The 26,482-nt window shown below is 53.0% G+C and overlaps 1 protein-coding gene across 4 annotated transcripts in view; it reads right to left on the bottom strand.

The window, feature by feature from the left end:
- Positions 1-1,438: 1,438 nt before the first annotated feature.
- ANKS1A (ankyrin repeat and sterile alpha motif domain containing 1A) overlaps positions 1,439-26,482 on the bottom strand; it is a 72,853-nt gene continuing 47,809 nt past the window's right edge. For 2 of the 4 annotated variants that reach the window (XM_050985263.1, XM_050985265.1), the window contains 11 exons: positions 22,728-22,834; positions 12,442-12,540; positions 11,958-12,110; positions 11,729-11,836; positions 9,884-10,048; positions 9,427-9,552; positions 9,243-9,314; positions 8,780-8,866; positions 8,282-8,419; positions 7,492-7,662; positions 1,439-6,339 (listed from right to left, as the gene is read on the bottom strand). In XM_050985263.1, coding sequence (XP_050841220.1) covers positions 6,220-6,339; positions 7,492-7,662; positions 8,282-8,419; positions 8,780-8,866; positions 9,243-9,314; positions 9,427-9,552; positions 9,884-10,048; positions 11,729-11,836; positions 11,958-12,110; positions 12,442-12,540; positions 22,728-22,834 — 1,346 coding nt within the window. In that variant the 3' untranslated portion in view covers positions 1,439-6,219. Of the gene's footprint in view, positions 6,340-6,981; positions 7,081-7,491; positions 7,663-8,281; positions 8,420-8,779; positions 8,867-9,242; positions 9,315-9,426; positions 9,553-9,883; positions 10,049-11,728; positions 11,837-11,957; positions 12,111-12,441; positions 12,541-22,727; positions 22,835-26,482 lie in introns of all 4 variants that reach the window. The other 2 variants (XM_050985266.1, XM_050985264.1) reach the window with 2 other exon arrangements.

Raw genomic sequence — 26,482 nt, 5'->3', positions numbered from 1 at the left:
TCACCTGGGTTCCTGTGCTGGAGGCTGGTTTATCTGCATCCCTCCAGAGCGTTCCTGGTTCCTACAGCAACCTCCTGTAATAGGGCTGCCCCTGATCTGCTCCTGGCTGCCTTCAGGAACCTTCTCTCACAGGAGATTTCTGTTGATTGACCAATTATTTTTTTGTTTTCATATTTTCCCTCCCTACAGGGCAGTGGATTCATTCCCTCCTCAGCCTTTTAATTTTCCTCCACTGACAATATTCTCAAAAAGATTTCCCAAAGGGCTTTGGTTCTATTCAGGAGGAGCTCCTGGAAGTTTGGTGTGGGTTTGGAAGAAGTCCAATCAACAACAGGCAAGAGTTTGGGAATTCTCAAGAAGGAACTTCTCCCAGCTGCAAGCTGAATTATTTCTGATCACATTCTCCATGTCCCAGGCAGGGGTGGAATCCATTCTCCTCCAGTTTCTCAGATCTTGCCTCGGCTTGTAAAAATTCATCCAACAACTCCACTGAGGCCAGCAGGAGATGACCCTTGGCACATCAGGATCTGAATAAACCTCTCAACTAGAAAAAGTAGCAGTCTTTTTTCCTCAAAAACCTGTCACTATTTGGTGGGGAAGGCAAGGGGCTGTGGAGCTCACTGAACTGCAGTGCAGATCAGGCCTTTTTAACTCACAGTTAAAAAACTCACAGATTCTGCCCGGGGCTTGTAACCTCTGCTGAGGTGTCAGTCCCAGCCAGGGCTGTGGCTGTGAGGGATAAAACCTCATGGTGCTTCAAACCATTAAAGCAGCTCAGTGTATTTCATGTCAGCCTGAAAACCTGACTTGCCTTGTTATTAGAAATGGAACATACGGTATAAATTTAGCAATCCCTGGTGTATTTAGCATTTCACATCAGTCAGATTTTACTTGACACGAAAATCTGAACTTTAACCTGTATTTAAATGTCTGGATTTCTTGCTCTAATTTTACATACTCAAATGTCCTAGTTCCTGGCAAGCCCCAGGTCTTTGCAGGGTAAATGTTCTGAACCATGGCTGCCCAAATAGGTACTGGTGTCACAGGAACCACTCGCTGCTGTGCTGCAAAAAAGGATTTCAGTGGCTATCCCCAGTACATGACAGCCCCCAGGGACACAGTCCTTGCAGATGTACTTTAGTGGGGGTAAAAATGAGCTTTTCTAACCCTCCATCACGTGTAGAATACACCCACAATGACTGCAGACCCTCGTGCTGTCTTTAATGGAACATTTGGATGTGATTTTACGCATAAATTAGACTCAAAATAACATTATTCAATGTTTGGGTCATTATGACTGACTGCAGAAAAAGCAGCTTCAACCAAAGCTCCCAAACCCCCCCAGCCAGTGCCTGCAGGATGAGAACTGCCCTGCTTTGACACAGACCCCCAGCAGGACTTGGGCACAACACTGGGGCCACACACAAGAGCACACACGTGTGTCTAAGGTTGTTTATTAATTCAGTCTGTTCTAAGTTGTACAATTATGAAAACAACAAAACGACTGCTGGAAGCCCAGGAATATTTACAATCTCGCCTTGTTGTAGTGAGGTCAGTCTATGTTGTTGCACAGATTGGTTATGTTTGGTACCACAAGATGTTTAAAATTCAGACAAATTTGAACAGATTAACAATTGTATATACAGGAAATAAAAGGAAATTCAAGTATCAAAATACAGACAGATTAAATAACATTTGTATTACAAATCAGCCCCACTGCCATACATCACAATTAGCAAAAATGTCCACATTGCAAACTGAACTCGAATGTCTCTGCCCTGTCAGGGAATCCCAGGTTATTCTTCTGTGGGTAAGAAAAATGTCTGAGCTGGGTTGACTTAGCGAGAACAGCACAGGTACTTTTCTTTTGGGAGAAAAAAATTTAAGGTAATACCAATGGAAGATCTAAAAGGGAGACCTTTGCAACACGGCAGCGTTGTGAGCGCTGTGCCAGCTCCAAAACAGGATCTGAGCAGAGCCAGGGAAATGCTGCTGCTGCTGCTGGAAACTTCTGAGGTGGGTGGAAGGAGCATGAAAGCACTGGCTCCCCCTCAGCTGCACACAGAGCGGGACGTGTTTGGGGCTTTTTGGCATCTGCTCTGTGTCTCAGCAGCCTCCTGAAGGTACAGACTTCACTACAGGTACAGCCTGGAAGGTGCTGCATCTTCTCCCTGGGAGGGGGGGCAGGCGTGTACCCCAAAAAAGTTGCATAATTTCTTCTAAAAAGAACAATCCCAAAGCAAGTTTAAAGTCAGTTGAGCAGCTAAAGTTAGCGCTGTTTTTTTTTTTCTTTGTAAACACAAAATAAAAAAAGGATAAAGCATCTTCAATTTGAAAAAAAAATCATCCCCTCCTATAAAAAGAAAGACAAAACTTGGCAACTCTGCCAGCTGTGAGTGAGGGCTCAGCCCACAAACCAAAGTCTGTGAAACACAATCTATCTTTAAAGAGAGGAACAGAGGAGCCCCGACTCCTCCTGGGCAGGTAATACAGCAGATGCAGTTGGATGCAATGTCATGTTCAGCACCAGAAATTTGGGGCAATTTCCTCCAGATAGCACAAAACCCTGCAGGGAGGAAGAGCCCGAATACTGCACAGTGGGTGGGTGAGGGTGGCCAGGAGCCAACGACTGGCACAGCCCAGGGTCAGTCTCCAGCACTGAGTCCCTCGGGAGACCCCACCTCACTGAACTGCTAAAACAACTGCTCTGTCTGTGAGAAAGGTGAGAAAGGGAGTATCTGGCTAAAGAATGGATCACTAAAGACAACCACAGGTTTACACGTGGGGCTGGAATGGACCACCAGGGTCACCGAGCCCAGTGCCTGAAGATTGAAGTCTTCATCACCACGTTACCTCCAAGCCAACCTCCAAAAAAGCTCACGTGTCAGAAAGGAAAGGTGTCCCTCCTCCCAAGCAGAGGTTCAATTTGCAATTTCACCAAAGACTTGTTGCCAACACACCAAATATTTACACTTACACCAGTATGAATTGCAACATGTGCATAACAAGGAATGTTAGGTTTCCTAAATTCATTGACTTAACTGAAAATCTCCACTCCCCCTTCCCAATCCTTTACAGGTCTGTGCCCTTGGGATTATGGTTCACTTCCCTCCCAGCCTCACTGGTGAGAGAGACTAAAGGAAATCCTGACAATACAGCAGCAAGTGGAGTTAAACAGGAATTACTGGGCACAGCGTTCCCGTGCAGCAGCAGGTCCCACAGCCCTGACAGGGCCTGACAAGATCACGACAGACGCACTGCGCTGCATTCTGCATCTCAAGAATTCAAATCACAACCATTTTAACATTCTCCCCAGAGGGGAACAGTCTGAAAACACGTCAGTCACAGCCCAAACCACTGTGAAACGCTCTGTAATTCAGAATAAAAGCAAGCCCACAACACCTTTGAGGTGGTGTCTTTGGGGACACTGGACTCGGACGGGGCCAAGCCACCCTCAGGCTGATGTGGTTTGTCCTTGGGGATGGACTGTTTCAGTGTAATGCCCAAAATTTAACTCCTTATTTGTTCATCTTCTGAAATGGTTGCACTAATTAAATAATGAGCTAGTATCAAAAAAGTGCTAAATCACAATTGAATATACTTAAAAAACCCCCAACCCTTCAGGGCATAACTGCATTTAAAAACAAGACAGGTGCACAGAGGCTGGAGCAGGGAGTCGTCCCCAGGAATTCAGTGCGGAAACGGGAAGAAACGGGGTCCTTGCCATAGAAATGTCAAGTATTGCAACACGACAGTTCGGGGGATAAGGAAGCTTTGTACCATCGGGGATATTGGCCACAGCTGCTCTGGGGTGAAAGATCCTTCGCAGATTCTTTTCCTCAACTTACTTCCATTTGCTACAAAAGCGTGGAGTGGCTTGGAGAACAGGATGCAGACTTACCCTACCAGGTTCTCACACAGGAGGAAGAGATCTCCAGGAATTTGGCATTCTCTCCCGTTCACCCAGAGCTGAAGCAGAGTAAGTACCATCAGAAATGTGCACACCACGTCCCTGCCAAGACTTTCTATCGTGCTCCTCGCCGGACTGCGGGATTCTCAGCAAATAAAAATCTGTTGGTTTTTTTTTTTCCCTCACCAAAAAGCTGCAGCGCTACATTGAAACCATGAACCAGATTTGCTCTGTGTCACTTGGTTAAAAAAGAAACGGGTCAAAAGACGTTTTGTCTCAAACTAGGAAAGGCGACATCGCTCTTGGCCTCCGAGTCTCGAGTTTTCCTTTGCTAGGAATGGAGATGAGCAGCTTTCCTCGGCGGAGGCTGGGTCCCTTCCCCCCTGTGCTCTGGCAGCCCTCACCGAGCAGCCATGCACCCACTCTGAGGCAGCCACCTGTGCCAGAGGGAGATGATCTTCATGTCAGGAGGCCACTGCGTCCCAGGTCTCTGCCCCGCTACTACATCCCGTGGTAGGAGACGGCTGCCCGGAGCTCAGCTTCGCAGAGGCAAACAGAAAGGAAGATAATGGAATGAATTTCCGAGTCACACAAAAACACGTGCTGGGAAAGGCCAGGCGAAGGGCCCGGAGATGGGACACAAAAACCGCCAGGACTATGGACACAGAGCGGCAGTGGCGTGGTTTGGGAAGGGCTGCCTGTGATCCCTGCTGGGTTTGGTCACCCTAAGAAAGGCACATGCTCTCCTGACCTGGATTTAGGGGGCGTGGAGGGACCTGCCCTTCCCAGCTGAGAGCAGGGGGAGGTGAAGAGCTCAGAGCCTCTGACAATGGGGGGGACGTGTGGCAGCTGCGTGGTGAACACTACACATAGAAACTGCTCTGCCACCCACACCAGGGAGTGAGTTTCTCTTAGAGGGACACAGAAACCTTCAGGGCACTCTTAGAGCTTGGAAAAGTGCTGATGGAACCCAAACCCAACCTCCCGGAGCACCTCAGGCACAGCAATGTTCTGCTGTCCACAAGGCCTGGGCTGGCAGGGTGGCACTGCAGGCCCTGGGCAGTGCTGACTCTGTGTCAGGGACTCTGTGGCATATGAAATGTATGTACTAGACTGAGCTTTCCTTAGTTGTTTTTGCTTTAAGACAACTTTTACTTTTAGTCCTCTCCCTGGGTTCCCACTGGCTGAGCCCTCAGTATGAGGTCAGTTTGCCATTAAGTCACAAATGACCTGGGAGATCAAACTCATTCCTGAGAAAGAGCTAAGTAAGGACTTTGAAACATCAGATTTCACTGCAGGTGAGGGGAAATGGAAGATCTGAGGCAGCATCTCCAAAGCACAGCAAAACTCAGACAAGATGCTACTGGGCCCTAACACCAGGGGCAAATAACCTAGGGCTGCTCCCTGACCTCTCCCTGCTGATGCTGCTTGTGGTGCCCAGCTGACACCTCCCCTCCCCAGCCTGGTGCTAACAACAACATGTGCCTTTGGAAGCTTAACCACAGGCTGCCACGTGAGAACTACACCCAGCTTTCAGGAGAAGTCTGGTGAGTGTAAACACAAGGACTATGAGGGAAAGAAAAACCTACAAAGGAGTGAAATGCATGCAACCAAACCCCCCCGTCCTGTCCAAGGGGACAGAGCTCACAGTGGGAACGATCACACCCAGCCCAAACCAATGCTCCCCCTCCACCCAGAGCAAGTTCTGCACTGAGCTTTGTGGAAGGAGACTGTGGGCAAAGGTGGCCGTGAGGAAATGGAAGTGCCCGTGTGTTATTTGCAGAGAGCATCACAGTGGTTAGTGTCGGTTCGACTGGCAGGAAGGAGAGGTGAGTTCACTGAACAGTACACAGCCGCGGCTCAGTCGGGAAGAGGAGGATCTAGGAGGAGAAAGTGTGTGCACCGTAGAGACAAGAGGTCTCCATCAGTCCAAAGACAAGGTGAGATAGAAAAAACAAGACCTGGGGAGTATCACATTGCCCCAGGGATTCACAGTGCCAGAGCGAGGGGGGAAGACGTGAAAACGGTGGGCGGCTTTCCTGGATCCACATCTCCGACTGCCAGCCTGCCCTCTGCTCCTCCCGCCTGGCAGGCAGCTACAGCGTGTTACCCTTGTTTCCGAGTAAGGAGATTCACAGTGTTCAGCAGGTACAAAAGCCGTTTAAGTCTACAGTCTCCTAAGTGCTGCTGCCTTGGATGCGGTGCCTAGGCGGGCTCAGGGCGAGCAGCTGGAGGAAGAGGGAGTTTAGAAGAGCAGACAGATCAGATCGCAAAGGCACGGTTAGACGGGGCGGACACGGGCGTTTGCTTTAGAAGATAGTGGTCTCATACTTAGTGCTGAGGGTCCGCTTGGAGTCCTGCTTGGGGTCCACGACCCAGGAGACACTGGCATGAGACTGGGAGTCTTGGTCCACTTCAGGGGGATCCAGCTAGAAAATAAGGAGAGAAAGGGCATCTTAGGACACCTGTGCTTCTGGAACAGAACGAGCGGGGACTCAAAGCATGGAGCGCCTGCCTGTCTACTGCCCATCCCAAAAATGTGCACGTGTGCAAGGAAGCTGCTCTTGCTGGGGAGCTTTTGAGTCCTTCACAGCTAAAACGTGTCTGGCCACGTCAGTCTCAACCCAGCACCCCAAGATGACTCCCTGCATTAGGCTGTGAGTCCCTGTCACCATCAGCGACAGCTTTGCTCATCTCAAACAAGCATGAAAAACGGAGCGCTACAGAAATGGGACAGAGGGAGACAGCTCCTGGCAGGTGAGCTCCCACGTGATTCACCCTCCTGACCAAGCACGGCTCTTTCCTCTTGTCCTGCTAAATCAGGGTGCCACAGGGAAGTAACCACCCCAGCAGGAGCAGCGGGGTTAGCTGAGAGCTGCCACACTGCATCAGCAGGGGCGGGTGGGAGCAGTAGATCCCCGGGGTTCATCCGAACCCCTGGCGTGGGCCAGAATGAGCATGGGGATGAACAACAGTGAGGCAGGACACAGGGGCACAGCAGGAGATACAGGAAGTGGGGAGGCAGCCCGGGTCAGTTTGGAATGGAGGATGGCAGGAAGAGGGGTAAAGACCTTCGCTCCAGGACTAACAGACTGCAGCGGCAGGTAGGAGGGGCGGTGAGTTGTACAGGTGTGACAGTAACAACAGCGGGTGTCGGGAGGGAGCGGCACCTGAGCGGGGGGAGCAAGCAGAACACAGACAAAAGGAGACATTAAAGGAAGGCAGTGGCTTGTGCAGCAGTCCCTGCTCCTCAGCAGCTCCAGACTTGGCTGGTTTTGGCTATGGGGAATCCCATACTACAGCTCTGCAGGGTTTGCACATGGAAGCTTGTGCTGGACCCAGCAGGGCACTAAACCCCCATCCCACCTGAGCTATTTTCACCTCTGCCTGCACTTCTGCTACCAGGAGAAGCCCCAGCCCCACAGCAGAACTGACACAGACACAGACCTGCAGTGCCAGCAGCAGGACAGGCACCTGGACCACAGCTGGGCTCCCCCCACCACCCAGGGGAGGTGTAGGGGTGGTGCCCACAAGAACCCCCAGCTCAGCCCAGCAGGTCGCTCCTGCCCGCACCCACGTACCGCGGATTTCCTCATGCCTGCTCGTGGTTTAGGCACCGGTTTGGAAGATTTTGTTTCAATCATTTCTCCTGCTCCAGCACCCAGAGGCTTTGCTCTCTGGGCTTGCAGGGCGAGCTGGTATGCGACCTCGAATGCCTGGCCCAACGTGAGGATGATCTCGTACGTCAGGTTCTTGGAGAGAACACAGAGAACACAACGCTGTCAGATCACCCTGTACACAGTCCCCCTTGTGCTCAGAAGCTGCTATGGGGTGACAGACCTTCCCATCAGCAGGTCACATCCTGCTGTGTCCCTGGCAAAGCCACTGAGCTCCAGATGTGGGGGAGCTGGGACCATGCTGCCTGCCCCAGGACCTCCTACCCATCTGTAAAGCCCCACCAGCACTGCAGTTCAGCAGCATAAAGAAAAATAGCCCAAAAGTCTTGTGCAATTTTGATTCTGCCCAAGTATAAAAGCAAATCACACTTCTACCTTCTCTAAGTTGTTAAATCAGCCCATTATGCTCAACATAATTGAGAGCATGTTAGGGGTTTGTGCACGGCACATTCCCCAGGAGGGAAAGTTCCTGCCCTGCTTTATTCAGCACTGGAGATGGCAGTAATGAAACCAGACAAATATTTTTTTTGTCCACAGAGGTCCAAAGGACAGGCATTTGGAATCAAGACTACTTTATGGTAAAAATGGGTGAAAGAACCCTGGGAAGGAGCAGTCTGTGACTAGCCAGTAAAGCTGAGGGATGAAACAAATGGGCTGTGAAGGACCAGGAGATGTGACATAACAATGCACTCACCACATCCACAGTGCTGAAGACATGGCAGTAGTGATGGCTGGTCTGCAGGTCCTTGGTGATGTAGGCAAATGTGCAGAGATCCTCAGGGTCCTGGGCAGCACAGGAGATGTTCCGGATCTCGTGCTCAGCAATGACATTCTGCCGGGGTCAACCACAAGCACCTGTCACCCTTCTGAGGATGGCAAATACACCCGGCAGACAGTGGCTGTGGAGGGTGTCCTGGGGACAGGGAAGGGGTGTGGGGGGTCTCCCAGCCAGACCAGTCCCAGCTCCCTCCCATGGCAGGAATAAATGGCAACATGATCCACAAGCAGCCAGTCTGCCAAGCCTTTGGCACTCAGGTGATCATCACCACCTTGGTATTCTCCCCCAGCCCCAGAAGCTCCCCAGGACTAGTTGTGGCTTCTGGAGCCACAAAAAGTGACCTGCAGCCCCCAGGCAGGTGGGATTGCAGGCTGTGTCCCTCCAGACACTGACTCTGAGGCATCTGCAGCTCACCTTGTTGGAGGCATCGATGAACTTCACCCCTTTGTATGTGATGGACAGGATTATGGTTGGGATCTTCTTCATGTGCTCCGTGGATTTCTTCAGAAATGAGAATATTCAAGTGACCAACTGTGAATGGATGCTCCCTCTTTACCCCCACCCCAGAGACCTCCAGGCCTGTACAGGAAGTTTTGGGGATCTGGGACCAGGAGGAGGAAAGTCAGCTCCTGGTAGAAGCAGAGGGGAAGAGACAAGGACCTGAAGAGAACCTAGCCACCACTTCCCCAGTGAAAACACACACTCTCCCAGACCCTCTGGGTACTGGGAACAATGCTGGGAAGGGGCAGTTCACCAGAGACAGAGGCACTGCCTGTTTGGTGGACAGGGTTTGGGGAGCTACTGAGGTCCCCCCTCCCCAACCCACATCATCCCCCACAGGCTGCAAGTGAAGCCCCCGGCCCCAGGGTCTCCGTACCCTCATCTTGGCACAGGCGTCCTGGGTAGACTCTGTCCCTCGGAGGTCTTTGATCAACATGGAGCCCAAGTACTGTGTGAAGGAGGGAGAGATGTTAAATCCTGCCAATCCCAAGGCAATGACACTGCCCTGAGAGCCCAGAGCTCCTCATCCTCACCACCCCCACAAACCAAAAGCCACTTACGTTGGCCTCGTACCCGCAGGACTCGAAGATGAGCTTCTCAGGCTGGTGCTGCCAGTTTTGAACAGGGGCATAGGGGGCTGCCAGGCTGGGGGGGCGCAGGGTGAGCCTGGACTCCCGACGGTCCTCCTGCATGGAACAAGCACAGATGTGAAGCCACAGTGGGCTGGAACAGCTCTCAGGGGGGCTCTTTGAGCTAAGGGGATTGAGGTTGGCAATGGCCAAATCCCCCAGGAGCTGGGTGGAGGCAGCACATGGGGTTAAGGTGCCAGTGCTGATGGAAGTGTGAGCCATGGATTTTTGAGGTGAAACTGAGGCATAAAGGAGCTGCTGACTCTAATGTCTGAGGGAAGCTGAGCCTGATCAGCTCCCTCCCTGCAGCATCCTCCCTTCTCCCTGGCTCCAGAGATGGGGGAGCCTGTGCAGAGGGCCCCCAGGACACACAAAAACACCCACTAACCTGTGCTTTGTAGCGCTCAGCTCTGGAGTAGGGAGCAACCTCAGCGCCACGATCGTGCTGCCTCTTGGCAGTGTCCCCGGAAGGCAGCAGGAGATCAGCAGATCTGCCTGTGCAGGAGTCGTTCTGGCTCAGGGGAGACGATGTCTGGGACATCAAATCCTGGCACTGGAAGGAGCAAATACCACAAAGGGTCCCAGTCAGCTTGGGCTGTGCTGTGCCCCCCATCACTCCCTCTACACTGCCCAACACAGGGTGCATTGAGTGGATTAAGGCGTCAGCTCCTGCTCTGGGGGCTCCTGCCTCAGTGCCAATCCCCCCCTTTACCTTCTGCATGAGACACCTGATTTGCTCCAGGATGGTTTCAGCCATGTACTCAGCCCTTTGTGTCCAGCATGCCTCTGCCTCTCAGAGCTCACCCCAGGAGGGCAGGGGACACGCTGGGCTGGGGGCAAGGTGATTCCAGAGGGGTGGGCTCCCTTAAAGCACTAAGCTAAGCACCCGAGGGCGATGATGATCAGCCACCCCAGCAGAGGAGCGCCGGGAGCCGCCGCCAGAGCGCGCCCAGGGCCCGCAGGCACGGCCAGAGGCTCGGCACAGCTGCGGCCGCATTAGTCCCATTCAAAGCACTCGCTTGATTTGCCATTGACGTCCACCCGCCCCCCGCGCCGCAGCCAGCGCTGGAGCTCACCAGCTGCAGCGCCAGGAAATGCTGCAAATGGCCCATTCTCCCAGGCAGCCTCCCCGGGCAGCATCTCAATCAGCTGAGCCGCACCGGAGCAGCCTCTCCCTGCCTCAGCCCCGCTGCTGCCTTCAGTCTCGCCCAGCTCACAGTGCAGAGCCTTCCTTGGCTGCTGGTCCCTCCTGGGCTCCTGCTGCCTGGCACAGGGCATTGGGCAGTGGGTCTGTACTGGGCACCCTCCCAGTGCAGCACCAGTGTGAGCTCTCTCTGTTCTCTCACTTGAACCCAGCTCCTAAATCCCGTGTCTGCAAACATAGCAGCCCAGCTCGCTTCAGCCGAGGCTGTTTGGGTTGGAAAGGCTTGGGAATCCAAGAGGGCAGAGCTCTGCAGCAGGGCAAGGACCAGATGTTTAGGTTGGGTAAACTCTAATCACTCCAATTCCTGCTCCAGGAAGCTGATTAGCAACCTCTGGGAGGAGGCAGCACGACACGCTACCCCATTCCTGAGCTCAGGGTCGCTCTGAGCCCAGCAGCTTCTGCCAAACACAGCTCTCAAAAGCCAATTTTCAGGAAGAACGGGGAGTGTGATGCTTTCCTCCCAGCCAAGCCCCGTAACAAGGGCCTGACATCCAAATGCTGCCACTCCTGCAGCAAAAATCAACATCCACACATCCTGTCGAGTGTTATTTGGCAGCAAGAGCAGGAGCTCTCAGCCCAGCCAGGCCAGGGAGAGGGCTCTGGATCCCAAGGGTGCAATCAAACACCAAGTCCCAGCTGCAGCCCCTCTCCAGCTGGGCTGGGTCACTCCTGCCTGCTGAAAGCTCCCACATCTTTGACCAGGAAACAAGGGCAAGAAAGTGGGCTCAGAGCTCCCTTCAGTGCAGGGCAGAGGTGGGAGTGGCACCCTGCACCCCTTCAGAGCAGGCACCTGATTCCAAGGGGCAGCCTGACCTTTCCCATGGGGTCAGCATCCTGGGGCTGAACTGCAAGGGCTGGAATTACCTTGCCCCACTCAGTGCAAGGTTGCCCCTGCACAAGGGGCACAAGGCTGCCCCTGGGTGGCTGGAGAGGATGAAGTGAGCAGCTGTATGGACACCACTGGCCATGGCAAGATTTCTCCCAGCACTGACACACAAGTCAGGCAGGGAGCCACGAGCAGGGACTCACTCTCAGCTGTGAGAACCGTGGTGGCTTGGCTGGTGGCTCCTCGTAGGGTCTGTCTGCCAGCGAGGCGATGATCCGCTTCCGATGGCCCAGCAGGTTCACTTTCAGCACCTGCAGGGAGAAATCAGGGTCACCGCGGGCACAGAGCTACTCTGAGAGACTTGTAGCAAGTGCCATCCCCAAGGAACAGGGCAGGACCTCGTTGCCCTGGCAGGAGAGGGGTGACACTCACGTTCACTATCTCAAGCTCCCAGAGGTTTTTCACAGTGTCGATAGAGCTGTAGCCACTCGAGAGGAAGGACTGGATGTAATCCTGCAGCCCCAAGGAGTCGAGCCATGCAGGAACTGATGGCTGGCTATTCCCATCACAGCCCAGGGGTTTCAACTGTGAAAGCACAAGAAAGGTGTTAAAAGCTGCAGGAGCTGGGATCCCAAGGGATATGGGGTCAATGAAATTCAGTTTACAGGCCATCACTATCTCCACTAGCCAGTAACAAAAGCACTGTACAAACAAAGAATGTGCTTGGGATCAAGACTGGCAGGAGAACAGTCCCAGATGGAGCTACCACCATCCACACAGCCTGGAAGAGCAGTATACTCCTCCTCCTCCCTGCTATTCCCCAGACCCTTCCCACCGCCCTGGAGATGCAGGGTCTGGCTGTTGTGTCCCCTGTGCTCCCAGCCATGCCTGGCAGTGCCCATCCTCGTGTGCTGACCTTGGGGAGGGAACGAGCAGCCTGGAGCAGCTTCCGGCGGTGCTGCGGGTCCCCGATCCCGATATCCCGAAGGTCCTGGTCCTCCATGACATTACAGCCCTGTGGGGACAGCAGGGAGTGACATGGGAGCAGGGGACAACAGGAGCCACACAGGTGTGTGAATGGATATCACACAGTTAGGGCACCTTCCTGACTTGACCTCCAGCACGTCCTGGCAGCAAGAGGAGCTGGAGGAGGATAAGGATAAGGAAGGCTTCCAAGGCTGGGAGCTCTGCCCCACGTACCGACCTTGGGCACACAGAGGGCTGACACGAGCACACAGCACACGGAGCACTGCCCTCCCCTCCCTGCTCTGGGAGACACTTCCAGCCCTTAGCCCCGGGGCATGGGATTCGACACACAGAAGCTTTAAACATCCTGTAACAGCACCCAGGCAAACCCCAGCCCCCTCCATGGCCGAGCAGGGGCTCTGGGATCTGCTCAACCTCCCCACACTGTGCCATTAAAACCCATTTTCTGCCCCCTTCCCCCTGCAGTGCAGAAGCACAAGACTCCACCCCCCTTTAAAAGCCTCTGTCACAACCTGCTTCCCTGCCCTCCTACCTGGGCAGAGCTCAGCAGGACACGTCTCCCACACCTGGCAGAGCCATGCTGCTGTGTGACTGAAGGCTCCAGCCCCAGCCCAGACCCCCTCCCTGGCCCTGCCTCCCTCTGCTCCCCAGAGTCCCAGCAGGTGTGTGCCGACAGCGCTTCACTGCTCCACATTTTGGTTTTATAAGAGAAACCCAATTAAGGCCGGCCGCAGGGAAGGTGAGGGCAGGTGAGATTGCCAGGCACCCTCCACAAAGGGCAACAAGAGTTTCCTGCCCCTTTCCATCCACGCTTTTGTGGGATTTCAGCACGTGTGCTTTGCTGAGTGCTACCTGCTTTAAATGCAGTGAGCTGCCCCAGAGCAGCCTCCTCCCGAGCGTGTCCTTGCTCCCGGCCATGCCAGCAGCTGCTCTGCTCATCACTGCACTTCCATGGCAGGTGTGGTGACAGCAGAGCAGGATGGCACATGGCTCTCCACCCAGGAGCTGCCCTTCCCTCGGCCACAGAGGAGTGTTCAGGGAAACACGGAATTAACACCAGAGATAAGAGATGCCCAGAGGTCTCTCTGCCCTGCAGCCCAGACTAGTCATTTAGCAAACAGCAAATGAGCAGTGGGTGGCAGGAGGCAGAGCCCTCAACACCCCCTGATGGGGCTACTCTGCCTCCCCCTCCCTTGGCAGGTCAGATCCCACACAGTTCATTCCTGGAGAGCAGAGCCTGAGCTGACAGCCACGGCACAAAGGCATTTATTTGTCTGAGAGTTGTTTAAACAACAGAGAAGTCTGGGCTAAATGGCTCTGCAGCCAATGTGGAGGGGTTCATTCCGTGTTTTCCCTCAAAGGCCAGTTCACAGACTGTGCCAGTCAAGGCCATTGTGCTGGGAAGAGCTTCTGCCACTGCCCCAGAGCCCCTGTGCACACCAGACCATGGCCAGACCCATCTGCCCTGCACCCCAGAGCCTGTGAGCAACGCCAAGGGACACCAGGGGCTCACCTGATGGAACCACATCACACAAACTGTTCTGTGCACCCCTCAAATGAACAAAATCAGTGAGTAAGAAGAGGCAGGTTGCTGCTGAAAGCTCCAGGCTGCCCATTTGGTGCACAAGCTGCAACTCTCTTGGACTGGGAACAAACTCCCAGTGACTAACACAAGAGCTGCTGCTACCAGGGCAGTGACCTCTGGCTGGTGGGCAGCAGCATCCCACCAGATGGAAACATCCCCTCCCCTTTCTTGTTCATGAATTTTAAGCCAAAGAGCCACATTTAATGTGCATTCCTGTAACAGCAGGGGATTGTGTGCTCAGCTCAGGGGAGGAGGGAAGGGATTAATGGGGATTAACTCCCCTGACAGACACCTCACCTGGCAGGGAGCAGTATGTGTGCGAGGAATTCATCTCCCAGAGAGAGATGGCTTGGAAAGGGCTTTTTGAAATGGACAAAGAGGGCCAGAGCAAGTGATGGGATTTCTCTCACAGGTTTGGAAAGCAAAGTATTACTGCCCTGTGAGGGGGAGGAAGAGGGAGGGACTGAAGTGCCCACAGCATGGCACACCTGCAGTTCCCAACGCTTGGGCCTGCTCTGCTCCCTTGACCTGCCCATCTTGGTACTCTGTGGCTCCATCCCCCTGCAGAGAGCCAGGGCTGAAGTTGGGGTAGTGCAGGGAAGATGCTGGCAGGGGCAGAGCTCACAGCCAGCCCTTCCCTTGGTGCCACCCGGACAGCAGGAACAGTCAGCAGCCAAATGAGCTGTGACAATGGCAATGAGTAATTTTCACGTATAAAAACTAAACAAGCTTGCTGATCCTATTTACACTTTCACTCATGCTCACTTTCTAGTGTTGAGCCCTTTTTGGTGCTAATCCCCTTTGGCATGGCCATGATCCCACACGAGCAGCACAGAGCTGGTGGCTCTTGCTCTCCCACAGGGCACCAGTGCCAGCCCCAAGGCAGGGCAGTAGGTGTTCTCCCACCTTTGGCATCTCAAACTCAAAGAAAATTGCTTGCTCTGTAGCAAGGATAGAAGGTAGTTAAACACTGTGAAGCCTACAGCTTTCTCCTGCACTCCTTATTTTTATGTGTCACATTAAATTCCCTCGGTGGCAGTCCGTATTCTCTGGGTACTTAACAAGGATAGACAAAGCATAGCAGCTCTGAACAAATCATTCCAGCCCCTGGTGCAGGAGAAATGTCCTTCAAACCCATCTGGATTTCAACTCCCATGCAAAACAATAATCTGCCACTAAAAGAGAGAATTAAATACAAAGACACCAGAGACCTTTTAACCTTTGCCAGCCACACAGAGGAGCCAGACTTTAAACCTCTCTGCACTCAACATGCCCTCAGGCAAGAGCCAAGGAGCAGAGCTGCTCTGCAGGGGCCACTGCTGCTTTTTGGTTTGACCCAAAGGTTCCCTTCGGTGCTGGCCACAGGGCAGCAGATGCCACCTCCCAGTGCCCCTCTGATGGCACAGGGCAGCCCCAGCTCCCACCAGCCCCTCCCCAGGTCCTCTGAGGATGTGCTCTGCCATCAGCCCAGTCCTCCAGGAGCCTCCAGCAGCAGCCTCAGACTTGCCAATTACAATCAAAAAGACTTTCCCAAGATGTGTTTCCGATTTCATTCCTTGTGACAAGTGCTTTTACCTTGCATGTTCTTCCTGGCTGCCCCAGCTCTGCGGGGCTGAGCAGAGCCAGGGAGGCTCAGGGCTGGCCTGGGCCAGAGCTCTCACTGTCACCCACACTTTGGGGCAGTGAGGGACACCCAACAGCTCCTTCACCCCAACATCTCACCATGTGCTCTGTCAGGAACCAGCCCCCACCTGGGCTCAGCCAGGGAAGGTGAAATGCATCACCTGGGGCAGAGCAACTCTGGCTGCTCAAAGAGCTGAAGCATCAGCCCAGTCTGACACCTGGAGCTGGGTAGGCTGAGTCCCACTCTGGCTCCCAGCTGGCACAGACTGGCTGCCAGGCAGTGAGAAGGCCTTTCATCCCCAAACACAGTCTTCAGCTTCCTCCCAGCCAAACTGAGCCCCCTCCCAGTACCCACCCCTCAGGGAACTCCTGAGCCCTGTCTCTGCCCTCCACCCTGCCCCGAGGGAGGGCAGGGATCTGCCAGTGACCCCTGTCCCCACTGGGAGCCCTGTGGGATGCTGGTGCAGCTGACCTGCCTGCAGAGACACGAGTTCTTAGAAAAAGGCTTGGCTTTGGTCACACCTCACTGCCTGCACTGTAGTTAAACAGCCTGTGAGGCTCAGGTTTTTCATTAAAGGAAGAAAAAACAGTCAGAGGTTACCTGGCAGAAGGCAGCGTCCCCTCCTGCTACCGAGGTGACCCCAAAGTGACTGAGCCAAAGGCAGCACTGCTGAAACCTGCCAGATTCTTCCTCCAGCAGGACACTCTGCAGGCACTTAACTACCCAATTTTCAGATGCTGCTTCTTCCCCAGAGCCTGGCATCCGTCCATGCTCCCGTTCCAGGCTCCAGCTAAGGAAGGGCCTGGGGCAGTGAGGGCTCCCTGCAGGGACCCCGAGGGCAGCGATGCCATGGCACACCCTGCACGGGCAGGATGGCACCAGGATGGGTCTGCTCCAGAAAGCAACAGATGCAAAACCCAAACACAGCGTTCCCAGTCTCCAAAGGCTCCTGCAGACACCCCAAGCAGAGAGACAGATGAAAGCTCTCTGTGCATACAAAGAGCTTTGTGTGCACTTTTTCTTTTTCCCCTCAGTGCATCCGAGACAATTTGCATCTTGTTGAAGATTCTGCCGTCACTGCTGCTGCTCTGCTTGTGGCAGAGATGAAGATGTGTCCAGCTCACAGCTGGGCACACCCAGAGCAGGGGGACCCCATTTGATCATACAAATCTGTGTTTGTGATCTGTGGAGTTTGGTGCCTTCCCTTAAAAGCATCTGCAGTCTGTGGTACTTGAGTGGAAAGCAGGGGAAAGGATCTGTTTGGCCACGATGAGGAAGCCCCAGCTCTTCACAGAGCATCAATGGGGAAAGGGGCTCATACACAAAACCCTACAATAAATCTGAGATTAGCACACAGCCACTTCATTTTTAATTTTCTTCCCCATGCAGACTGGCAGCGTGACAATGGCAACAGAGAGAATCGGTCATGGTTGTCAAGTTCAGGCAATTTTATTGAGAGAAAAAAAAAATTAACTGAAACTTTAATGGTTTTTTTAATGTTTATGGGGCCTGGAGCTACTAATGAATCAAACATAAGTATCCTCTAAATTGCCAGTTCTGGTCCACCCACTTTGCTCCTCAAAATCCACTCCAACCTCTCTGCTCCCCGTGGAGTCCATTCCTATTATCCAGGGAGCTTTGGCACAGCTCTGCCATTTCCCAAGATCCTCAAACTTCCTTCAACCCCAGATCCCTGCATGCCTCTGCTCTCAGCATTCTCTTGCAAAGACAACCCAAACACCCCTACCATGGTGGATAAAGCACAGTCCTTGGGAACCTCCCAAGGACCAGCCAGAGCCCACTGGGGAGATGTCAAACAAAATTCATTTAATGGAATGAAGTGATTCCCACTCAGGGGCTTGGCAGAGACCCCCAGGGTCCAACTCCCCTCTTAGGGGCTCATTTAGTGCTGCACTGCCAGTCTGGGGACACTGGCACGTGTTCCTGGGGGCTGACAGCAGTGACCAAATCCAGAAACAGCCACCCAGAGCTTTTGCCCAGCTGAGGAGAGCTTGCTCCAGTTCCAGCCTGACAGCCCAGGCATGAGCTACACAGAGCTCACCTGAATCTGCTTGAAAATCCCTGCACCAGCTGTGGTCAGGCCACGTTCTTGCTGTGTTTCAACAAGAGCAGATGCAGTAAAACCCCATCAGGGGTCTCTGGTGGCCCCTCACAGATCATTCCTGGGTGCAAACAGCTACTGGAATGTGTCAGTGCAGTTTTCCCTGAATGGCTACTATAAAATGACAAGTTCTATATGAAAATAGAAAAAAGCTCAGGGGCAGACACATTTCCAGAGCATGTCCAAAGCCTGGCTGCTGCCCAGGAGACCAGGAGCTGAGTGCCCAGCTGGGCCATTCGGAACTGGATCAGGCAGAGCTGAGTGACTGAGGACACAGGAGATGCCAGTGCTCCAGTAGGGCAGGTACCAGGTGAGAATGAGGATTGTGCAGATGTCAGCCCTCACCCAAACCCCAGGATCTGAAGAGCAAAGGAGACCTGGCTTTGTCAGATGTGGATCGGGGCTGTCCTCAGCCTGGGAAGGCATGAGAGGTGTTGAGCTTGGCTCACACCCCAGACAAGGTGAGCCAACCTGAGCCAAGGCCTCAACTCCCCATTTATCCTGGTTTTGCCTGCACACACTGAGAGGAGAAGAGGAAGGAAAGGCTGTTCCATTAGTGAACATCACCGCAGGCTAGTCTAACATGGTCCTGAATTGCACTGAATTACATTAATGTCAGTACTCTAAATTATTTGCAGACACCCCATTCTTACACCACCATCATTTTTCTACCACTTCTCCCCAATTATAAAAAAATAAATAAAGTCCCCCAGAGGAGCCCAGGGCACTACACACAGAGAACAGATTTCCCTTTCTGACGCTGTCTCATTGAATCAGCATTAGCTGCTTTCCACACACTCCATGGGAATCCAAGCTGGAACAATAAAAAAAAGGCCATAAAAAATGGTTTATGTTCTCTTTTACCTGCTCATTTGTGAATCTAAATATCTTTGAACTGAATAAAAAGTTCAACTCCAGAACAGTGGTACAACTGCCAGAGCACGTGGGATTTGACCTTCTCAGATGTCAGCCCAGGGGAAGCTGTGAGGCAGCAGCAAGATCCCACCCTCCAGGGGAAGGAGAAAGCTTTTACAACCATCTCAGATACATTTATGGGATCTGTGGGATCACAAAACACCCTGTGAGGGAACAGGTAATGGCATTTCCTTCCCACTTCTGCGGAGGAATTCCGCCATCAGTTATTGCAATTCCTTCTCATTACAGTGGCCACGTCCTTCCGCTCTCCAGACGGGCAAAGTCCAGCCTGCTGTTTCCCTGGGTTAATCTCTGCTTGCTGCAGGGACCAAGAATGCACTGGGCAGCCCAAAATCAAATTCCTATGCAGTTTGGACTTCCCAAAAGGGGCATCTGTGGCAGATGCACTGGTGAGCACAGCAGACGTGATGGGGCCAAGCTCCACGAGCAGCAGAATCCCTCTTGGTCCATATTCCTGTGACATTTTTCCTGCTCTCCCAGCTCATTGCCCGCCAAGGACAATTAAGTCCATTTATTGTGCACTTTTCTGGATGACACTTTTCACTCACTGCTGCAGTTTTGTGATCTGACCTTTCATTCCCCTCCTCTGGTGAGGGATGAGGCAATGAGGCTCCTGGAACTCGGCGCACGCTACGGGGCCGCTTTCCTCCACGTGGGAGGCAGCAGTGCTGCTCTTCCTGGGTGGTGGGGTGGGCATTCCTGGTTCACTGGAGCTGTTCACATTTGGCAGGCAGTGCTGCTGAGGATTTTATCCTACTTGCAGAGCTGTATTTTTGCTAAGTCAAGGACAGCACAGCCACTGCCAGCAGCTTCGCTGTGGTTGTGTTCATCCACTGCACAAATAAACTTTCCCCTGATGAAGGAATCCCAGCGGGCTGCAGAGCAGAGGAGGAGGATTGGAAGCACTATCTCCACTTGAGCTGTTCCTAATCCCAGCTGCCTGCACAGGCTGCTGCCCAATTTCAGCTCCATATGAAAAGCAGCAGCTGAGTGTCCAGTCTGACTGCCCCGTGGCAGTGGTGCTGGCCATGAAGGTCACTTGGTGGCAATGCAGAGGGTGAGGGAAAGAAGCTGCTGTCTTGGACAGTGGGGTTTGTGCTTGAGAGTGGCAGAATAACAGGGAAAGCCTCTTCCCCACCTTGTCCATAAAGACAGTGTGGCTACTGTAGGAAACTTGAAGGGAATAGAAGAATTTCTGCAGACACAGAGATGTGGCCCAATATGCAGAGATGGGAAGAGAGCTCCAGCGTTTTGGAAAGCTAAGCTACCTAAACTCATCTTTTATCACCCCTTTCTTCCCTCAACCAAGCCAAAAGATTACACAATCCAAGATCTGGGTAGACTTTGGTCCCTTCCCAGGAACACGGAGACGGACGAGGCGCTCCAATGTCACGTCACATCCATGTCCCAAAAATCCTGCTGACTTGTGCCAGCAATACCCACCCCCGAGTGAAGCCAGTGCTTGATCAAGACAAACTTTGTCCCAGATGCAGAGCTGGAGTTCCCAGGAGCAGAGAGAAGGCTCCAGAGCACCTTTCCCTTCCACAGCACAGCCTGTGAGACACTCATGGCTCCCACTGTCACCTGCAGGAGCTGGGGGTCCCCGAGTCCCTCTCAGTTGTTGGTCAGCAGACCCCAAGAGGAGCAGGACCCTCATGATCTCCCTGCTGCCCACTCCAGCTGCAGCCTGTCCAGTGAGGAAGCCAGCACGTGGCTGGAGCACAGCTAATCCCCTAATCCCCAGTTCCTGGAGTTCTGAAAATAACAGAATTATTATTTTTGGAAACAACACATGTTTCTGCCTTCCTATATTAACATCTAATTAAGAAGCCAAATATATTTACAGAGCACTTTTCAAACTCCCTTTACACACAGTGTGCTCATGAATCATTTCCCTACCTGGGGGTAAAGGCTCTTGTGACATGGGGCATAGATTAACACAGGAGCCAGCTGAAAATATCCAGGGAATCAGAAATTCCTGAAAGCAAACCCAGCTGCAGTACAGGCCACCAGAGTACCAGCAAGCCCAGCACCTCCAGTCTGAGTCTCTTATAACCCTGTCCCACACTGGGGGCAAACAGGGAACTTTAAACCCTGGTTCTCACGTGAAGAACAGCACCAGGCACCCTGGTGCCTTGTCAGACTGTTTTAAACCCTCCTCTGAGTTGTTATCTACTGCAGGCTGAGTATCTTCCTCAGTAATTAAAGGGCTCTTTTAAGACACTGCCCTGCTCTGTAGCTACACAATCTCTGCACACTGAACACCCTTCTCCTGCAAAGCTCCTGGTTTGCCCCCAAAAAGCTCCTGGGGATCCCAGAGCAAAGGGAACATCCTGGCACACCAGAACACCCTGCAGCTCTCGGAGCAGAGAGCAATGCAATGCAAAATCCTGCACAGAAAACACGTGTTTTCATATCAAAAGACTCCAATCTCCTAGTTTAGGCTACTAAAACTTAATTAACCTCATAACCCACCTGGTGAATTGCAAGCCATTACCCAGCATTCTTTGGACCTTGAAATGTTGAACACAGTGAGGCCCTAAGAGGGACTAATCCTTTCATAGAAACTGTTCATTTCAGGAAATTAACACTCTCAGTTTGGAATATTCTCTGTTAGAGACTGGAAGGGACAGCCAATAAAGCAATGGTTGTGCAGAGAAGAGGACTGGGCAGCCCAACACTCAGAGCTTGGTGTCCTGAGCCCCTGCTCTGCCCAGCTTCAGTGTTCACAGCAGTTTTAATAATTCATCCAAAAACATCAAAAACACCACTAGAACCAAATTAACTACCTGTTCCTCACTTGTGCTCTATCTGGAGGTTTTGCTCCCTCAGTACCAGAAGCTGAAGGCAAGGAACAACACAGAGGGCAAGATTCTAAATAATTCAACTTTCCTGCTGTACTAATGTATTAGCTTGGAGTTCTCAGGGCTGGGATAAATGGATTTAAAGCCAGGGCTGGCATGGGTGCCAGGGTCAACTCCCTAGGAAAGGAGATAAGCAGCAAAATGGAAATCAGCTGGGGTTTGCACAAAATCTTTGTGAAATTATTTGACCTTTTAAATTTAAGAGGAATGAGCAAATGAGTGTCCCATCTCCTGAATCCAGCAGCAGCCAACTGCTGCACTGGGAGCAGCCACCCAGCACTGGACAGGGGAGAAAAACATCCAGCCATGAAGACAGCAAATCCTACCATGTACCCAACACCACCACACAGAGGGACACACACAGGAACCTTTGCTACTGGAATTTTGAGCTTATTGGGGTCCATCACACCTGGGCAGGCAAGGGAAAGGTGTTCTATCTGCAGCTGCTGGCTGAGAGCTGCCACCAACCCCACAATGATCACAGATCCCTCAACAGGGGATCCCAAGAGGATCTACAAGGTTATTTCATTTAAATTTGTTGTGACATCTCCAAACAGCCCCAGCACAAACAGGGATGCTGAACCACGCTGCTTTAAGTTTCTAGACACTGGTTATTAAAACCCCTCAACCCTGAGCATTACCGTGTCGTCATCATTAGGTTTCAGAGCCAACAGTGTCAGTGCAATTAGGTACAGCTCATTAACATACTGCCTGCATGCTCTGAGCAAGTACAGTTCCAACAAGAGGTCTGCTGCCTCCTTCACAGCCCAGAGCACAGACTGCTCAGGGCTTCCATCAAAAAACCAGCGAATTTCAGTTCCCATTTCCGGAGTAAATTGGACAGTAACGATTTAGCGGGCAGATGAAATAAAATTTTAGCGAGAAAACCAATAACACCTGAATTAAATGCAAAAACCCAACATAACCCTCATCTAATTCCTCCTGCCCAACATCCTGCACCCCCCAACACCATCCTGGCGGGCGGCAGAACCCGACTCTGCCCGGTGCCCGCTCGGGGCATCGGCAAGGCGGGAAGCTTTGGCCAAGGCATCCCCCAGAGGCCGGGGTCCCTGGGGGAACTCACCAGGAAGCGAACATCATCAAAGCCATTCAGGAGCAGCTTGCTCTCGTATTGCTGCAGGCCGATGGACTCCAGCCACTCCCCGACGCTCTGCTCCAGCATCCGCGAACCTGACGAGAGAGGAATCGGCAGCCGCTTGAACAGGGAGAAACCGTTCAGGCGGTAGCAGCGGCACTCTGAGGAGGACAGATGGCATTGCCACATCATAGTCATTACCATAAAGAAACTCAAAAAATTATGCCCAGAGTACAACAAATCAGCGGGCAGACAATTCCTCTTGTGTGCACAGAGCATGGACAACGAGCTCGCGCTGCCTCGGCGGGCTCCAGGTGCAAATCTGTACTGCAGTTCACACTCAGAAAAGAAACTCCTTGCCCGGGCAAAGATTCAGAGGTGCTGCTGGGGCGCTGAGATCACAGGCACTGCTGTCAGGGCTCGTGAGTTCTTCGCCAGGCAAGCACATGAAGCCCAACCCCATGGGGATGCAGATCCACTCCTCGGCTCAGCGGAAGGGGGCGGGAGGAGAGCAGCAAACTTCCACCCGAGGCATTCCCAGGCAGTCGCAGGTGTGAGGGAAGGGAGTGGAGCTGAGCCAGTCCTCTCATCCACACACCTCTGGACACAGCCCCGGCTCAGCGGGGAGCACGGAGCAGCCTGAGAAAAAACAGCTTCATGCAGCCAAGCCAGCTCGGACACGGTGGATGCTCAGGAAAGCAGCAGGAGCCCAGGCAGAGTGGCTGTCCGCGGGAAGACACGCAAGACAAAGGAAGCACAGACTGCAGCAGCGGAGAGGAAGGGCTTGTGCTCTTCCTCCCCAGCAGTCCTGAGAGAGGCAAACCATGGCAGGGGCTTCGTCTCGCCGTTTCTGTGTTATGGGGACCTCAGGCTCATGTCCGGCAGCCCTGGCTCTGTCATTTACCAGCGATCCGATCGCTCGGCATTCCAGCACTCTGCCCGGACCTCTTGGCATTCCAGCAAGCTGGCTCCAGAGAGCCCAGCCCCACCTCTGCACCGTGTGACAGCACAGCCAGGACGGTTCTCACCCAACACTGCTGGTCCTGCCAGGTGTTGGGCACGCACCTGGATTTGCCCTTCCTTCATTTTCTTCAGCCGAGCGCAGCCGCCGCACGGAGCCCCTCGCTCAGACAGGGAGCAGCTCTGCAGGAAGGAGGCATTTCGGTTCCCTGCTTCCGAGCCCACAGCAAAAGGAAAAAAGCAAATGCAAGCACACTCTCTCCTCTTCCTGCAGCAGCTCAAGTCCGAGCCATGCCCTGGCACCTCCCCCTCAGCCTCTGATAAAGGAGATTCCTCACAACACCTATGGAAGCCCTGGCAGATGAGCTCTCCCTTCCCTCATCCCTGGGATGAGTCCAGTGACTTGTTACTCTCTCTAGTAAAGCTCAAGACCTTAAGTATGACCAAAAAAAAGTTCAGCAATCTCCTTTTCATCAGGGAATTTGCTATGCAAGACAGGCAGATTTCCAGGCTCCCTGGCACGTCTGTTTCCAGCATGGATGCAAAGAAAAGGATGATCAGGAGACCCCCGTTTGCTTCCTTTGAACCTTCAGGTCAGCTGAAGCAGTTTGGTACCTTCCAGCCATCCCTCCCCACTGTGCTGCAATGGCTGCACACGCAGAGCTCAAGGTGTCACCTGCAGATCCCTGGGGTAATTCCAGCTGTCTGCTCCAGGGGTTGCTCCCGTGCCGGAATTTGGGAGCGCCGGCCGGTCCTTCCAGCGCACGCGGCAACGCCGAGATCACAAAAGGCTTCTGCCTCCCTGCCCTGAGCCAGCCCATGCTCCGGGGCAGCAGCTAAGCCCGGACTGTGTGCCAGGAGCTCCCTCTCGCCAGGTCTCCATCCTCCCCTCCATCCTTTCCCCTGCCGGTCCCTGCGCTCCGCCGGCTGCGGCGGCGGCTTTGTCTGAGCCGCGAGCCCCTCGCTGTCCCTCCCTTCTCCTCATCCTCTCCCCCCTCCCTGTGCTCCCACCCGCCGGGAGGGAGGCAGCGGCTCCGGAACTCTCCAGTGGAAATCACTGACTCCTCAATATTTACTCGATGATGGACAACATAGCTTGGGGGTTTTAAAAAATGATGTCACAGGTTTGCTCCGACAGATCCAAGTGATTTGTGGCTGGCTCAGAATTAATTTATCAAGAGAGAGGTGAGGAAGTGCTTGCTGCCTACCACAGCATTCCTGGAGCTGTCGGGGTATTGGCAGAGGGAATGAAACCACAGCAGCTCTTTCTCCTGAGCTCCTGAATTTAATTTTTAAAATTATTTACTCTATTCAGCCTTGCATGCACTTGTAAATACATTTCTGCTTTCAAAAGGGAAACCTACAGTGATACCAAGGGCAGGTTTTCTGTTAAAAAAACCCTTTCAAAGTCATGAGAAAATGAAGAGAGGGAAGTATTTGGAGGGAGGGAATGGAGGGGTTTCCTTTAAAAACAGAAGAGATACCTAAAACATCCCAAGCTGAAAACTAAGATGTCCCAAATACGCCTGATATATGTGTGTTACATGGATGATAGAAGAACAGAAGCATCACAGTACTTGTGCCCCCTGGCAAGATCCTGATCACAACTTCTGGCTGAACCAAGCTCCTATTCCTCAGCTCCATCCTTCCCCTTATGCTCCACATTCTGGGAATCCTGCCTTTGAGAGGCTGGCAGAGGGGGAACCAGTGGGCAGAGATGGAATGTCAAGTGCATTCTTGAAAAGCTGTGGTGCCTCCTGCAAGGCACTTCTTAAGTCCCACAGCACAGAGAGAAGAGGTTGCACATGAGGGATCCCAAACTGAGCGTGACAGAGCACAGCCCATGGGAAAGCCCCTGGCTGCAGGACAGGGCAGCTCCTGTGCAGCAGGGCTGCTCCAGGGTACCCACCTTGCTGAGCACTGCCTGCACAGCTCTGCAGGAGCCCTGGCTCTGCCTCTCTCCTCCATGACAGACCTTTCCCTGCTGCTATTGATCCATCACAGCCTGAACTGGTGCGGGGAGGGCTGTCAGAGCAGGGAGCAAACCCACACAGCTTCAACTCCTCTGCAAAGCTATCTGATCCTGGCATGCAGAGCCTGAATCAGGCTAAACTCCCACTGGGAACAGTGGGTTCCTCCTCACCTAAGCAAAAACCTGAGTGACAAATGGATATGAGGTGAGCTCTGTCACAGCCCGTGTGAGCTGTGTGTGCAGATCTGTATTAGCATCTCATCAGGAGGAGCTGCTGCCCATCCAGAGTCAGAGCTGCTCTGCTGCAGCAGGCTGGAGGTGAAGGATTTAAAAGGACAGAATCCCCTGTGGTGGCAGCTCTCCAGCAAGCCTGAGTTCAGCTTTTGCTCAAGACTAAAGGCAGAGAAGGGAATTCACATTTTAAGGGTCCTCCAAGAGCCTTGTTCTGTGGGTACCTGCAGGTGCACCTAGAAATGCCCAGTCCCTGAGGCACCTGGCAGATCAGCCACATGCAAAGGGCATGGCCACCATGGCAGCCACACTGACCCACCACTGGCACCATCCAGCCCTGCTCAGCACAGCTGCTGCCCTCAGGGAAAGAGCTGAGAGGGAAATCCTGCAGCTGCATTCTGTAAAATTAAAGGAATCTTCCCAAAGAGTGTAGAATTAAAATTGCTGGCAGCAGTATTGAGCATCATGTGGGAACCCAGGTCTGCTCCTCCTGGGCCAGAGCATTCCTCTCCCTCCCAGAGCCAAAGCAGGTTAAAGACATCCACACACAGGAGCCAGCACCTTGTTTGTCTGCAGAGCA

The sequence above is a fragment of the Serinus canaria genome, chromosome 26, assembly GCF_022539315.1.
Source record: "Serinus canaria isolate serCan28SL12 chromosome 26, serCan2020, whole genome shotgun sequence".
Classification (NCBI taxonomy): Eukaryota; Metazoa; Chordata; class Aves; order Passeriformes; family Fringillidae; genus Serinus; species Serinus canaria.
This window is presented reverse-complemented; position numbering and strand designations above follow the sequence as displayed.